Genomic DNA, 16113 nt, shown 5'->3' on the forward strand with positions numbered 1-16113 from the left:
CGGTTTAAGTTGTAGTGTAAACTTGGAATTAGTTTGTCTTGACTATTAGTTTACACTAATGTGCTGCGTCACATTGAAAGGATCACAGTTGAGATATGTTCTTCTATTCTGACATTGAAGAACCAAGATCTCGGTAACTCTGTTAATTCTTAACCTTAGATGAAATAAATTAAATATATGGAATGAATGTTCGTTGCTTTAATTTACCATAAGTGAGAATCCTTAGTGATTCAATATGCTTCGTATTTTGGGCAACTACATTATTCGCATAGTAATTAATTTATTATCATTAAGGCACCATGTCCTGGACATCCAGGTTGATGACATTCCCTTAAGGAACTCAATAAGGATTATTGTATAAACCCTGCAGGTGGATTTAATCCGTACAATAATAAGTTTTGAGTGGTATTACTTAAGGAATTAAAAGATATTAATTAATTAAATTGTCAGAAGATTTAATTAATTAATGGATGTGGAACATCTTAAACATGGGGAATTAATTAAGTTTAATAGAAGCCCAGATTCAATTTGGGTTGGGCTGGGAGTGCAATATTAATTCTTTAATGGAATGAATTAATATTTTATGATTCGAATTATATTCAGGGCTGAATATAGAGATTTGGATCTATAAGGGAGCCCGAGCCCAACACCTTCTAAAGATCCCCGGTCTGGCCCAATTACCTGTTGGGAGACTTATTAATATGCGGTCTTTGTCAAACCCTAGTGACGTTTTTTAAAAAGGAGGCGAAAACCACAGGTGCAAGCCGTCAGCTCTAGGGTTTCACGAGGAGCAAAATTCGTCTCCCTCCGTTTGATAGATCGCCGCCCATCCGGTGTTCGAGCGGGGTTCGGGAACAGTCTGGAAGGTCTCTAGCGGAATCAACCTGTTCGTGATTGCTGTTGGTGGTTCCAAAAAGGGTACATCTCTAGTTCATTCTTATAGGAGCATGCTTAGGATCGTTTTATACCATGTATGTACGCGTTGGCATCCAACAACGATCCGTGGGAATGAACAGCCCTCACCGGCGTGTTCCTACAATTGGTATCAGAGCCCAGGTTTCGTGGATTGTTGGCTCTGCCAGAAAACGTGTAGTTGGTATTGTCTTTATCGTTTTCGCATGTAATGTATGGAATGAATATTTTTTTTGTGCGTGTATGTTGTTTCCCTTCGCAGCCCTTCTGGTTTTGTATATAGATCCATGTATGTAGGGTTTTTCATGTTGTTTTGAGTTATACTGCGTAATTCTGAAAAAGACATGAAAAAGGAGGCGATTTGGAAGCAGTTCGCATAAGCAGAACAGCCACGAACGCAGTGGGGCAGCGAAGCAGAGGTGGCGCTGGAGGTAAGGGCGGACATGAGGCTTGTAGTGACGGCCAAGAAACAATTTTTGGTGATGGAAATTAGGTTTTCGGCTTTTGGGCCGAAAATCTAGGGTTTCCGTCGGCTGAAACTGTTTTGGCCATAACTTTTGCCTCGGTTGTCCGTTTTCAGCCCATGATACCTTTTCGGAAACGGGAGGACGAGATCTACACGAATTACAGCTACGCCGTAACGGCGAATGCCGCAGCCAAATTCGATCGTCTTCACGAAGTTTTCGCGACTTCTTCCCGAGGCGGCCCGGTTCCAGTTTTTTCATCGTGTGAGAGGCCGATGTCTAGCATCTGTCCGCGCCCCTTTTAATCCTGTAATAGTTGTCTTAGGCTATTGGTTAGGGTTTTAAGGGCTGCGTGGGTGTGCTTTTAATTTTCTGCCTTTTATTGCTTTGTGGATGTATTTAAATTAATGCTTGCCAAAGTATTATGTGATATGCATGATTATGTGACAGGCATGATTTAAATTTACAAGCATGTTAGGAATCATGTACTAGATTTGCGGAATTAATTTTCTAGAAGCATGCTAGGGCTTACGTGATTTGCATGTTAGGAGCATGCTAGAAATTTAATTATTCTATGCATGCTGTCAAAACCTTAAAGTTTAAATGACTAAGTATTTAAGTTGAATTATTATTAATTTATGGGCCTCCATAATTGATCTTTAAGTAAAGTGTTTGTTATACGCGGGATCCATGGGGTCTCCTCCCTAACGGATATTAACATGCACAAGTTTACTAGATAAGATTTCAATTAAAGTGATTTAATTTTAAGTAAAGTGTGTGGCATACGTGGGATCCATGGGGTCTCCTCCCTAACGGATATGTCACTCATAAGTTTACTAGATAAATTAATTCGTGATAACTGTAGGAGATTATTTGCATTAAATATGACTGCCCTTCGGTTGCATATTAACTGTAAATAGTTGTCCTTGGCGTTAAATTATGGTCATTACTTAGATGTGGATTTTAAATATAACCCCCCAACGGGGTCCCTGTTTTAATTCACATGGCCAGTTCTAAAGTATTGGCAATTAATTTCATTCGTCATAAGGATAAGTTGATGAGATAATGAAATTATAGGCTAGCTGCCTGTTTGGTGAATGCATGTGTAAACGTCCGTCATAACATGGCTTGCATGTGCGATTTACTGAGCTGTCGTGATATGTATAACCTCGTGTTTTTTTTGAGGTTTTCCCATGATTTTATGCTTATGTGTTAATGTGAATTACTGCTTACGTGTTTGCATGTTTCTGTTTGTTTATTTCAGTTATCAAAATGTCGTTCAATCCACTTATGACTGTTCTCAATCAAAACAAACTCGTTGGTCCGAATTATTTGGACTGGAAACGAAATCTGGACATTGTCCTTGCTGCGGATGACTATAAATTCGTCCTAAGCACCCCTGCTCCAGCAGACTTAACTGAGGAATCCACTGAAGAGGAAAGGGAGGCTCATCGGAAGTGGCATAGGGCTGATCAAATGAGCCGTTGCTACATATTGGCGTCAATAACCAATATGTTGCAATTGCAGGTTGAAAAGTTGCCTACTGCTGCTGACATGATGTTGAGCCTCAAGGAGCTCTTTGGTGAGACAGATAGGGCTGCTAGATTTGAGGCAATGAGGAAGATTATGACTTCCTCCATGCCAGAGGGAACTTCTGTGCGTGAGCATGTTCTCAAGATGATGGAAAATCTGAATGAGATAGAGCTGCTCGGGGGTCAAATCGATGCTGACACCAAGATCGATATGATCCTGCACTCACTCCCTAAGTCCTACGAGAATTTCCGTCTCAACACAATCCTGACCAAGAAGGACTATACTTTAGCCGAGCTTCTTGTGGATTTGGTTGCAGCGGAGGGACTCATGGGTAGGACTCCACAGGCGCTGTTTTCTACGCAGTCTGGACCTTCTTCGTCGAAAGGCGGGAAGAAGAAAAAGCCTGCCAAGAAAAAGGGTGCTGCAAATAGTGGGAGCAAGTCGGTCGCACCTTCTGGTGGCGTGAAGAAGCCAAAGGGGAAGTGCTTTAAATGCAGCAAGACAGGACATTGGAAAGCTGATTGTCCCCTTCTGAAGGGCAAAGATGGTACGTCTTCTACTTTGCTTGTTGAAACATGTTTCGCGGCTAGTTCTACCAGTATTTGGGTAGTAGATACAGGAGCCACTGATCATGTTTGTTGTACAATGCAGGGGTTCCTGCCACTAAGGCAGCTGAGTGAGGGCGAGATTATCATAAGCTTGGGAGATGCAACCAGAGTGGCAGCGGTTGCAGTGGGAGATGTGCATTTATCTTTTTCTGATTCAGTTTTAGTTTTAAAGAACGTTTTGTATGTGCCAAGTTTTAGAAAGAATTTAATTTCAGTTTCGAAACTTTTTGTGGATGGATATTCAGTTGTTTTTAATAAAAGCGTTTTTATTATGAGAAACAAAGTTGTTATCTGTTCTGGCACATTGGAAAACAATCTTTATACTATTACTAGTGCGCATCAAACTGAAACCAATACTCAAGTTCATGCATCTTCATCATTAAAAAGAAAACAATCTTCTAAATCGAATCAAACATATCTTTGGCACCTTAGATTGGGTCATGTCAACCTTAGGAGGATCCAAAGACTAGTGAGCAGTGGTTTCTTGGACTCTCTACAAGTGGAACCATTCTCAGTCTGCGAGTCCTGCTTGGAAGGCAAGATGACCTCCAGGCCTTTTAAGGCCAAGGGAAATAGGGCTAATGAAGTGTTAGAATTGATTCACTCTGATGTATGTGGGCCTATGTCAATTCAAGCTAGGGGTGGTTTTGAGTATTTTGTGACTTTCACAGATGACTACTCAAAATATGGATACATTTACTTGATGCGCCGCAAGTCTGAATGCTTTGACAAGTTCAGAGAATTCAAGGCAGAAGCGGAGAACCGTCAAGGTAAAAGTATCAAGTCATTACGGTCTGATCGTGGTGGCGAATACCTTAGCGCTGAATTTAGGCAATATTTGTTAGAGAATGGGATTACATCCCAGTTGACTGCGCCTGGTACTCCGCAACAGAATGGCGTGGCAGAGAGGAGGAATAGGACTCTTTTAGAAATGGTGAGGTCAATGATGAGTTATGCTTCTCTACCCATCTCGTTTTGGGGATATGCCTTGGAAACAGCAGCGTACATCCTGAATTATGTGCCTTCCAAATCAGTTCCTAAAACCCCAATAGAATTGTGGTCCGGGCGAAAGCCCAGCATGAACCACATTCGGATTTGGGGCTGTCCAGCACACGTGTTGGACAAGGAAGCTGATAAGTTGGCATCTAGGACGGAAGTACGGCTATTTGTAGGATACCCTAAAGGAACACGAGGGGGTTGTTTTTATAGTCCTAAAGACCAGAAGGTAGTGGTGAGCACCAATGCCAGGTTTTTAGAAGAAGACTATATGCATAAGCATAAGACCCCAAGTGAAATTATTCTTTACGAATTAAGGGGAGACAATCAAGTACCAAGTGTACAAGAAGATATACCACAACAAACTGCACAGCGTGTTGACCCTTATGTCACCACACATGAATTGCCTCGGCGTAGTGGGAGGGTAACTCGATTACCCAGTCGTTTCTTGTTAGTGGGAGAGTCCTCGGATTCAGTCCCCAGTGATGAACAAGAACCTGATCCCTGTACCTATAAAGAGGCAATCCAAGATGTTGATGCAGATTCTTGGCATAAGGCCATGGATTCAGAAATAGAATCCATGCATGCTATGGAGGTCTATGACCTCAAAGACCTTCCCAAAGGCAAGAAAGCCATTGGGAGCAAATGGGTCTTTAGGCGTAAGAGAGGACCTGACGGGAAGGTTAGTACCTTCAAGGCACGGTTGGTTGCAAAAGGTTTTACCCAGAAAGAGGGCATCGATTATGATGAAACCTTTTCACCAGTAGCCATGCTAAAGTCAATCCGGATACTCTTATCCATAGCAAGTCACATGGACTATGAGGTTTGGCAAATGGATGTCAAGACAGCATTCCTTAACGGGAATCTGGATGAGGACATCTATATGCAGCAACCTGAGGGTTATGTGAAGAAAGGCCAAGAGCATCAAGTCTGGAAGCTAAAGAAGTCTCTTTATGGACTTAAACAAGCTTCCAGATCTTGGAATATTCGCTTTGATGAGGTGATCAAATCCTTTGGATTTGAGCAATGTCCAAGTGAAAGTTGTGTGTACAAGAGGTGCAACGGAAACGTAGTGGTATTCTTGATACTATACGTAGATGATATTCTTCTCATTGGAAACAATGTCAAGATATTATTAGACGTAAAGGTATGGCTTTCTGAACAGTTTCAAATGAAGGACATGGGAGATGCATCGTACATTCTTGGTATGAAGGTCACTCGTGATCGGAAGAAAAGAATGTTGTGCTTATCTCAAGCCGCCTACATTGATACTGTGCTTGCCCGTTTCAGCATGCAGAACTCCAAGAAAGGATTCTTACCTTTCAGACATGGAGTTGCTCTATCTCAGGATATGTGTCCTAAAACACAAAAGGAGATAGATGAGATGGCTAACATTCCTTATGCTTCGGCTGTAGGAAGTCTCATGTATGCCATGCTGTGCACGAGGCCTGATATCTGCTATGCTGTTGGCATGGTAGCTAGGTATCAGTCCAAACCTGGTCAAGGACACTGGATTGCGGTAAAACATATTCTCAAGTATCTGAAAAGAACTCGAGATTATAGTTTGGTTTACCAGTCTGACAATCTAGTTCCTTTGGGTTACACTGATTCAGATTTTCAAGGTGATCGAGATGAGAGAAAGTCAACCTCGGGTTATGCGTTTACCTTGGGAGGCGGAGCTATTTCATGGAGAAGCGTAAAGCAGAAATGCATCGCAGATTCTACCATGGAAGCCGAGTATGTTGCTGCTTCTGAAGCAGCAAAAGAGGCTGTATGGCTCAGGAGCTTCTTGTATGACTTAGGGGTGTCTGAGAGTATGCCTGAGCGTGTAATCATTTATTGTGATAACGCTGGTGCAGTGGCAAACTCAAAAGAACCTAGAGCTCATAAAGCAAGTAAACACATAGAAAGGAAGTACCACATCATACGAGACATCGTAAAGCGAGGAGACATAGCTGTCACTAAGATTGCATCGTTGGACAACTTGGCAGATCCCTTCACGAAGACTTTACCCATTAAGGTTTTCGAGAAACACGTAGAGGGCCTTGGTTTACGATACATTGCAGCTAGACTTTAGTATAAGTGGGAGAGCTTGTTTTTGCATTGTATACTAAAAGTTTAGCTTTAGTATAAGTGGGAGATTGTTGGATTATACTGTAAAGCAAACTTTTAGTACGCTTTTGTATCATTCAATTTCCTTATTAACTGGAATAAATAAATTGTTATTTCACATTGTGTTGCTTTTATTTATGTTTTATATATATTAGCATGTCCACTTATTTAATATTGTAGACAACATGGTGTGTGGAGATCACACAGAAGATCTTGTTGTCAGTTCTTTATTAAATATAAATGGGTTTCACAACTGAGATGGTTATGGACAAAACCATCGGTTTAAGTTGTAGTGTAAACTTGGAATTAGTTTGTCTTGACTATTAGTTTACACTAATGTGCTGCGTCACATTGAAAGGATCACAGTTGAGATATGTTCTTCTATTCTGACATTGAAGAACCAAGATCTCGGTAACTCTGTTAATTCTTAACCTTAGATGAAATAAATTAAATATATGGAATGAATGTTCGTTGCTTTAATTTACCATAAGTGAGAATCCTTAGTGATTCAATATGCTTCGTATTTTGGGCAACTACATTATTCGCATAGTAATTAATTTATTATCATTAAGGCACCATGTCCTGGACATCCAGGTTGATGACATTCCCTTAAGGAACTCAATAAGGATTATTGTATAAACCCTGCAGGTGGATTTAATCCGTACAATAATAAGTTTTGAGTGGTATTACTTAAGGAATTAAAAGATATTAATTAATTAAATTGTCAGAAGATTTAATTAATTAATGGATGTGGAACATCTTAAACATGGGGAATTAATTAAGTTTAATAGAAGCCCAGATTCAATTTGGGTTGGGCTGGGAGTGCAATATTAATTCTTTAATGGAATGAATTAATATTTTATGATTCGAATTATATTCAGGGCTGAATATAGAGATTTGGATCTATAAGGGAGCCCGAGCCCAACACCTTCTAAAGATCCCCGGTCTGGCCCAATTACCTGTTGGGAGACTTATTAATATGCGGTCTTTGTCAAACCCTAGTGACGTTTTTTAAAAAGGAGGCGAAAACCACAGGTGCAAGCCGTCAGCTCTAGGGTTTCACGAGGAGCAAAATTCGTCTCCCTCCGTTTGATAGATCGCCGCCCATCCGGTGTTCGAGCGGGGTTCGGGAACAGTCTGGAAGGTCTCTAGCGGAATCAACCTGTTCGTGATTGCTGTTGGTGGTTCCAAAAAGGGTACATCTCTAGTTCATTCTTATAGGAGCATGCTTAGGATCGTTTTATACCATGTATGTACGCGTTGGCATCCAACAACGATCCGTGGGAATGAACAGCCCTCACCGGCGTGTTCCTACAATTGGTATCAGAGCCCAGGTTTCGTGGATTGTTGGCTCTGCCAGAAAACGTGTAGTTGGTATTGTCTTTATCGTTTTCGCATGTAATGTATGGAATGAATATTTTTTTTGTGCGTGTATGTTGTTTCCCTTCGCAGCCCTTCTGGTTTTGTATATAGATCCATGTATGTAGGGTTTTTCATGTTGTTTTGAGTTATACTGCGTAATTCTGAAAAAGACATGAAAAAGGAGGCGATTTGGAAGCAGTTCGCATAAGCAGAACAGCCACGAACGCAGTGGGGCAGCGAAGCAGAGGTGGCGCTGGAGGTAAGGGCGGACATGAGGCTTGTAGTGACGGCCAAGAAACAATTTTTGGTGATGGAAATTAGGTTTTCGGCTTTTGGGCCGAAAATCTAGGGTTTCCGTCGGCTGAAACTGTTTTGGCCATAACTTTTGCCTCGGTTGTCCGTTTTCAGCCCATGATACCTTTTCGGAAACGGGAGGACGAGATCTACACGAATTACAGCTACGCCGTAACGGCGAATGCCGCAGCCAAATTCGATCGTCTTCACGAAGTTTTCGCGACTTCTTCCCGAGGCGGCCCGGTTCCAGTTTTTTCATCGTGTGAGAGGCCGATGTCTAGCATCTGTCCGCGCCCCTTTTAATCCTGTAATAGTTGTCTTAGGCTATTGGTTAGGGTTTTAAGGGCTGCGTGGGTGTGCTTTTAATTTTCTGCCTTTTATTGCTTTGTGGATGTATTTAAATTAATGCTTGCCAAAGTATTATGTGATATGCATGATTATGTGACAGGCATGATTTAAATTTACAAGCATGTTAGGAATCATGTACTAGATTTGCGGAATTAATTTTCTAGAAGCATGCTAGGGCTTACGTGATTTGCATGTTAGGAGCATGCTAGAAATTTAATTATTCTATGCATGCTGTCAAAACCTTAAAGTTTAAATGACTAAGTATTTAAGTTGAATTATTATTAATTTATGGGCCTCCATAATTGATCTTTAAGTAAAGTGTTTGTTATACGCGGGATCCATGGGGTCTCCTCCCTAACGGATATTAACATGCACAAGTTTACTAGATAAGATTTCAATTAAAGTGATTTAATTTTAAGTAAAGTGTGTGGCATACGTGGGATCCATGGGGTCTCCTCCCTAACGGATATGTCACTCATAAGTTTACTAGATAAATTAATTCGTGATAACTGTAGGAGATTATTTGCATTAAATATGACTGCCCTTCGGTTGCATATTAACTGTAAATAGTTGTCCTTGGCGTTAAATTATGGTCATTACTTAGATGTGGATTTTAAATATAACCCCCCAACGGGGTCCCTGTTTTAATTCACATGGCCAGTTCTAAAGTATTGGCAATTAATTTCATTCGTCATAAGGATAAGTTGATGAGATAATGAAATTATAGGCTAGCTGCCTGTTTGGTGAATGCATGTGTAAACGTCCGTCATAACATGGCTTGCATGTGCGATTTACTGAGCTGTCGTGATATGTATAACCTCGTGTTTTTTTTGAGGTTTTCCCATGATTTTATGCTTATGTGTTAATGTGAATTACTGCTTACGTGTTTGCATGTTTCTGTTTGTTTATTTCAGTTATCAAAATGTCGTTCAATCCACTTATGACTGTTCTCAATCAAAACAAACTCGTTGGTCCGAATTATTTGGACTGGAAACGAAATCTGGACATTGTCCTTGCTGCGGATGACTATAAATTCGTCCTAAGCACCCCTGCTCCAGCAGACTTAACTGAGGAATCCACTGAAGAGGAAAGGGAGGCTCATCGGAAGTGGCATAGGGCTGATCAAATGAGCCGTTGCTACATATTGGCGTCAATAACCAATATGTTGCAATTGCAGGTTGAAAAGTTGCCTACTGCTGCTGACATGATGTTGAGCCTCAAGGAGCTCTTTGGTGAGACAGATAGGGCTGCTAGATTTGAGGCAATGAGGAAGATTATGACTTCCTCCATGCCAGAGGGAACTTCTGTGCGTGAGCATGTTCTCAAGATGATGGAAAATCTGAATGAGATAGAGCTGCTCGGGGGTCAAATCGATGCTGACACCAAGATCGATATGATCCTGCACTCACTCCCTAAGTCCTACGAGAATTTCCGTCTCAACACAATCCTGACCAAGAAGGACTATACTTTAGCCGAGCTTCTTGTGGATTTGGTTGCAGCGGAGGGACTCATGGGTAGGACTCCACAGGCGCTGTTTTCTACGCAGTCTGGACCTTCTTCGTCGAAAGGCGGGAAGAAGAAAAAGCCTGCCAAGAAAAAGGGTGCTGCAAATAGTGGGAGCAAGTCGGTCGCACCTTCTGGTGGCGTGAAGAAGCCAAAGGGGAAGTGCTTTAAATGCAGCAAGACAGGACATTGGAAAGCTGATTGTCCCCTTCTGAAGGGCAAAGATGGTACGTCTTCTACTTTGCTTGTTGAAACATGTTTCGCGGCTAGTTCTACCAGTATTTGGGTAGTAGATACAGGAGCCACTGATCATGTTTGTTGTACAATGCAGGGGTTCCTGCCACTAAGGCAGCTGAGTGAGGGCGAGATTATCATAAGCTTGGGAGATGCAACCAGAGTGGCAGCGGTTGCAGTGGGAGATGTGCATTTATCTTTTTCTGATTCAGTTTTAGTTTTAAAGAACGTTTTGTATGTGCCAAGTTTTAGAAAGAATTTAATTTCAGTTTCGAAACTTTTTGTGGATGGATATTCAGTTGTTTTTAATAAAAGCGTTTTTATTATGAGAAACAAAGTTGTTATCTGTTCTGGCACATTGGAAAACAATCTTTATACTATTACTAGTGCGCATCAAACTGAAACCAATACTCAAGTTCATGCATCTTCATCATTAAAAAGAAAACAATCTTCTAAATCGAATCAAACATATCTTTGGCACCTTAGATTGGGTCATGTCAACCTTAGGAGGATCCAAAGACTAGTGAGCAGTGGTTTCTTGGACTCTCTACAAGTGGAACCATTCTCAGTCTGCGAGTCCTGCTTGGAAGGCAAGATGACCTCCAGGCCTTTTAAGGCCAAGGGAAATAGGGCTAATGAAGTGTTAGAATTGATTCACTCTGATGTATGTGGGCCTATGTCAATTCAAGCTAGGGGTGGTTTTGAGTATTTTGTGACTTTCACAGATGACTACTCAAAATATGGATACATTTACTTGATGCGCCGCAAGTCTGAATGCTTTGACAAGTTCAGAGAATTCAAGGCAGAAGCGGAGAACCGTCAAGGTAAAAGTATCAAGTCATTACGGTCTGATCGTGGTGGCGAATACCTTAGCGCTGAATTTAGGCAATATTTGTTAGAGAATGGGATTACATCCCAGTTGACTGCGCCTGGTACTCCGCAACAGAATGGCGTGGCAGAGAGGAGGAATAGGACTCTTTTAGAAATGGTGAGGTCAATGATGAGTTATGCTTCTCTACCCATCTCGTTTTGGGGATATGCCTTGGAAACAGCAGCGTACATCCTGAATTATGTGCCTTCCAAATCAGTTCCTAAAACCCCAATAGAATTGTGGTCCGGGCGAAAGCCCAGCATGAACCACATTCGGATTTGGGGCTGTCCAGCACACGTGTTGGACAAGGAAGCTGATAAGTTGGCATCTAGGACGGAAGTACGGCTATTTGTAGGATACCCTAAAGGAACACGAGGGGGTTGTTTTTATAGTCCTAAAGACCAGAAGGTAGTGGTGAGCACCAATGCCAGGTTTTTAGAAGAAGACTATATGCATAAGCATAAGACCCCAAGTGAAATTATTCTTTACGAATTAAGGGGAGACAATCAAGTACCAAGTGTACAAGAAGATATACCACAACAAACTGCACAGCGTGTTGACCCTTATGTCACCACACATGAATTGCCTCGGCGTAGTGGGAGGGTAACTCGATTACCCAGTCGTTTCTTGTTAGTGGGAGAGTCCTCGGATTCAGTCCCCAGTGATGAACAAGAACCTGATCCCTGTACCTATAAAGAGGCAATCCAAGATGTTGATGCAGATTCTTGGCATAAGGCCATGGATTCAGAAATAGAATCCATGCATGCTATGGAGGTCTATGACCTCAAAGACCTTCCCAAAGGCAAGAAAGCCATTGGGAGCAAATGGGTCTTTAGGCGTAAGAGAGGACCTGACGGGAAGGTTAGTACCTTCAAGGCACGGTTGGTTGCAAAAGGTTTTACCCAGAAAGAGGGCATCGATTATGATGAAACCTTTTCACCAGTAGCCATGCTAAAGTCAATCCGGATACTCTTATCCATAGCAAGTCACATGGACTATGAGGTTTGGCAAATGGATGTCAAGACAGCATTCCTTAACGGGAATCTGGATGAGGACATCTATATGCAGCAACCTGAGGGTTATGTGAAGAAAGGCCAAGAGCATCAAGTCTGGAAGCTAAAGAAGTCTCTTTATGGACTTAAACAAGCTTCCAGATCTTGGAATATTCGCTTTGATGAGGTGATCAAATCCTTTGGATTTGAGCAATGTCCAAGTGAAAGTTGTGTGTACAAGAGGTGCAACGGAAACGTAGTGGTATTCTTGATACTATACGTAGATGATATTCTTCTCATTGGAAACAATGTCAAGATATTATTAGACGTAAAGGTATGGCTTTCTGAACAGTTTCAAATGAAGGACATGGGAGATGCATCGTACATTCTTGGTATGAAGGTCACTCGTGATCGGAAGAAAAGAATGTTGTGCTTATCTCAAGCCGCCTACATTGATACTGTGCTTGCCCGTTTCAGCATGCAGAACTCCAAGAAAGGATTCTTACCTTTCAGACATGGAGTTGCTCTATCTCAGGATATGTGTCCTAAAACACAAAAGGAGATAGATGAGATGGCTAACATTCCTTATGCTTCGGCTGTAGGAAGTCTCATGTATGCCATGCTGTGCACGAGGCCTGATATCTGCTATGCTGTTGGCATGGTAGCTAGGTATCAGTCCAAACCTGGTCAAGGACACTGGATTGCGGTAAAACATATTCTCAAGTATCTGAAAAGAACTCGAGATTATAGTTTGGTTTACCAGTCTGACAATCTAGTTCCTTTGGGTTACACTGATTCAGATTTTCAAGGTGATCGAGATGAGAGAAAGTCAACCTCGGGTTATGCGTTTACCTTGGGAGGCGGAGCTATTTCATGGAGAAGCGTAAAGCAGAAATGCATCGCAGATTCTACCATGGAAGCCGAGTATGTTGCTGCTTCTGAAGCAGCAAAAGAGGCTGTATGGCTCAGGAGCTTCTTGTATGACTTAGGGGTGTCTGAGAGTATGCCTGAGCGTGTAATCATTTATTGTGATAACGCTGGTGCAGTGGCAAACTCAAAAGAACCTAGAGCTCATAAAGCAAGTAAACACATAGAAAGGAAGTACCACATCATACGAGACATCGTAAAGCGAGGAGACATAGCTGTCACTAAGATTGCATCGTTGGACAACTTGGCAGATCCCTTCACGAAGACTTTACCCATTAAGGTTTTCGAGAAACACGTAGAGGGCCTTGGTTTACGATACATTGCAGCTAGACTTTAGTATAAGTGGGAGAGCTTGTTTTTGCATTGTATACTAAAAGTTTAGCTTTAGTATAAGTGGGAGATTGTTGGATTATACTGTAAAGCAAACTTTTAGTACGCTTTTGTATCATTCAATTTCCTTATTAACTGGAATAAATAAATTGTTATTTCACATTGTGTTGCTTTTATTTATGTTTTATATATATTAGCATGTCCACTTATTTAATATTGTAGACAACATGGTGTGTGGAGATCACACAGAAGATCTTGTTGTCAGTTCTTTATTAAATATAAATGGGTTTCACAACTGAGATGGTTATGGACAAAACCATCGGTTTAAGTTGTAGTGTAAACTTGGAATTAGTTTGTCTTGACTATTAGTTTACACTAATGTGCTGCGTCACATTGAAAGGATCACAGTTGAGATATGTTCTTCTATTCTGACATTGAAGAACCAAGATCTCGGTAACTCTGTTAATTCTTAACCTTAGATGAAATAAATTAAATATATGGAATGAATGTTCGTTGCTTTAATTTACCATAAGTGAGAATCCTTAGTGATTCAATATGCTTCGTATTTTGGGCAACTACATTATTCGCATAGTAATTAATTTATTATCATTAAGGCACCATGTCCTGGACATCCAGGTTGATGACATTCCCTTAAGGAACTCAATAAGGATTATTGTATAAACCCTGCAGGTGGATTTAATCCGTACAATAATAAGTTTTGAGTGGTATTACTTAAGGAATTAAAAGATATTAATTAATTAAATTGTCAGAAGATTTAATTAATTAATGGATGTGGAACATCTTAAACATGGGGAATTAATTAAGTTTAATAGAAGCCCAGATTCAATTTGGGTTGGGCTGGGAGTGCAATATTAATTCTTTAATGGAATGAATTAATATTTTATGATTCGAATTATATTCAGGGCTGAATATAGAGATTTGGATCTATAAGGGAGCCCGAGCCCAACACCTTCTAAAGATCCCCGGTCTGGCCCAATTACCTGTTGGGAGACTTATTAATATGCGGTCTTTGTCAAACCCTAGTGACGTTTTTTAAAAAGGAGGCGAAAACCACAGGTGCAAGCCGTCAGCTCTAGGGTTTCACGAGGAGCAAAATTCGTCTCCCTCCGTTTGATAGATCGCCGCCCATCCGGTGTTCGAGCGGGGTTCGGGAACAGTCTGGAAGGTCTCTAGCGGAATCAACCTGTTCGTGATTGCTGTTGGTGGTTCCAAAAAGGGTACATCTCTAGTTCATTCTTATAGGAGCATGCTTAGGATCGTTTTATACCATGTATGTACGCGTTGGCATCCAACAACGATCCGTGGGAATGAACAGCCCTCACCGGCGTGTTCCTACAGTATGCAATAATTCGACAATGATATACACTCCATTTTTAAGATATGACGCTATGTTTATATTCATATTTTTTGGGCAAACTATTTTTTTAGTTTTGTATTGATTTTTATCATTTTAAAATTGTAATTAGACTCTTATTGGGTTGGTTTGATAATAATAATAAAAATAAAAATAAAGAAATAGCATAAACGGACCTAAACGTCAGAATTGCTGACGTGGCAGCATCATGGCAAATCGGAGATTGTGTGGATGACACGTAGACAGCGTTTTGAGAATTATTCCTGCCAAAAAAATGTTAGTTATGGGACATATTTAACTTCCTCTATCATTCAAATTTATTATCATTTTATTTTGTCATCTAAATTTATTCATGTTTTCTTTTTTAATAAAAAAAATATCACTTTTTCTATTTTTTTTTTACTTTACAAAGTAAAAGTTTCTATTTTATCTTTTTAAAAAAAAAAACTAGTGCGGATTCAAATGAGCATACAATTGGATGACGAAGGGAGCACAAAAGTCTGGTTATTGTCTTAAATTAATACTCAAATACTTCATATGTGTGATTTACAATCTCTGACGTGTCAGAATGTTGCCACATCAACAATTCCGGCATTTGAAGACTATTTTTGCGACTAATTAATTATGGTCCTATGATGACAATAGGGGTCACGTATGAGACTAAAAATATAGTTTTTTTTTTTAAAAAAAAATATTATTATTCATAAATAATCATCTCTCCATCCAATTTGAAAGTATACATTTATTTTTAGTACTAAATTTTAAAAAATAATAATAGTTTAATTGTCGTAGATAATTAAAAGTAGTGTACAAACAAATTTACGTTTATTTTTTTGTATAAAAATAATAATATGATAGTAAAGTAGAGATATTTATAAAAGAAAAAAAGTAGGGTATTTTAAAAATTATTAATTGAAAACTCAAAGTAAAAACATATATATTTTGTGAGTGGACGAAGAGAGTAATCTTTAAAAAAATATTACATCAAATATATATATTTTCTTACAAAATAGCATATCAAATATTCAAATCATTTTAAATTTTTTCAAAAATTTCAAGACATAAATTATATATATATATATATATATCTAGCTCTATGTAAAAGGAGCATGTATAAATAATTGTGGAAGTCATTATCCAATGATAAGCTATGCAAGATGTATTTGAACATCTTATAAATTGAAATTATGTTGATATTGAACATTACTTGTGGATTATTGATTCAATAATTCATTAAAGTAAAAATCAAGGC

The 16113-nt window shown here is 39.9% G+C and overlaps 2 protein-coding genes across 2 annotated transcripts; both read left to right on the plus strand.

The window, feature by feature from the left end:
* The first annotated feature begins 796 nt into the window (after window positions 1-796).
* Window positions 797-3444, plus strand: LOC127250840 (uncharacterized). Its single transcript, XM_051274268.1, has 3 exons — window positions 797-918; window positions 2641-3345; window positions 3407-3444. The coding sequence occupies exons 2-3, from the start codon at window positions 2649-2651 to the stop codon at window positions 3442-3444; spliced, it is 735 nt and encodes a 244-aa protein (XP_051130225.1). The 5' UTR covers window positions 797-918; window positions 2641-2648.
* Window positions 3445-7699: 4255 nt separating this feature from the next.
* Window positions 7700-10347, plus strand: LOC127250841 (uncharacterized). Its single transcript, XM_051274269.1, has 3 exons — window positions 7700-7821; window positions 9544-10248; window positions 10310-10347. Exons 2-3 carry the CDS (start codon window positions 9552-9554, stop codon window positions 10345-10347), a joined length of 735 nt encoding a protein of 244 aa, XP_051130226.1. The 5' UTR covers window positions 7700-7821; window positions 9544-9551.
* Window positions 10348-16113: the final 5766 nt, after the last annotated feature.

Source organism: Andrographis paniculata, unplaced genomic scaffold (assembly GCF_009805555.1).
Source record: "Andrographis paniculata isolate CXL003 unplaced genomic scaffold, ASM980555v1 Contig38END, whole genome shotgun sequence".
NCBI classification, from domain to species: Eukaryota; Viridiplantae; Streptophyta; class Magnoliopsida; order Lamiales; family Acanthaceae; genus Andrographis; species Andrographis paniculata.

Excerpts from the sequence above, each read along its gene's own strand:
- LOC127250841 (XM_051274269.1), top strand. The coding sequence starts at position 9,552 with ATGTCGTTCAATCCACTTATGACTGTTCTCAATCAAAACAAACTCGTT. Across the intron at positions 10,249-10,309 it reads GGGTGCTGCAAATAGTGGGA|CAAGACAGGACATTGGAAAG; the intron begins GCAAGTCGGTCG and ends CTTTAAATGCAG.
- LOC127250840 (XM_051274268.1), top strand. The coding sequence starts at position 2,649 with ATGTCGTTCAATCCACTTATGACTGTTCTCAATCAAAACAAACTCGTT. Across the intron at positions 3,346-3,406 it reads GGGTGCTGCAAATAGTGGGA|CAAGACAGGACATTGGAAAG; the intron begins GCAAGTCGGTCG and ends CTTTAAATGCAG.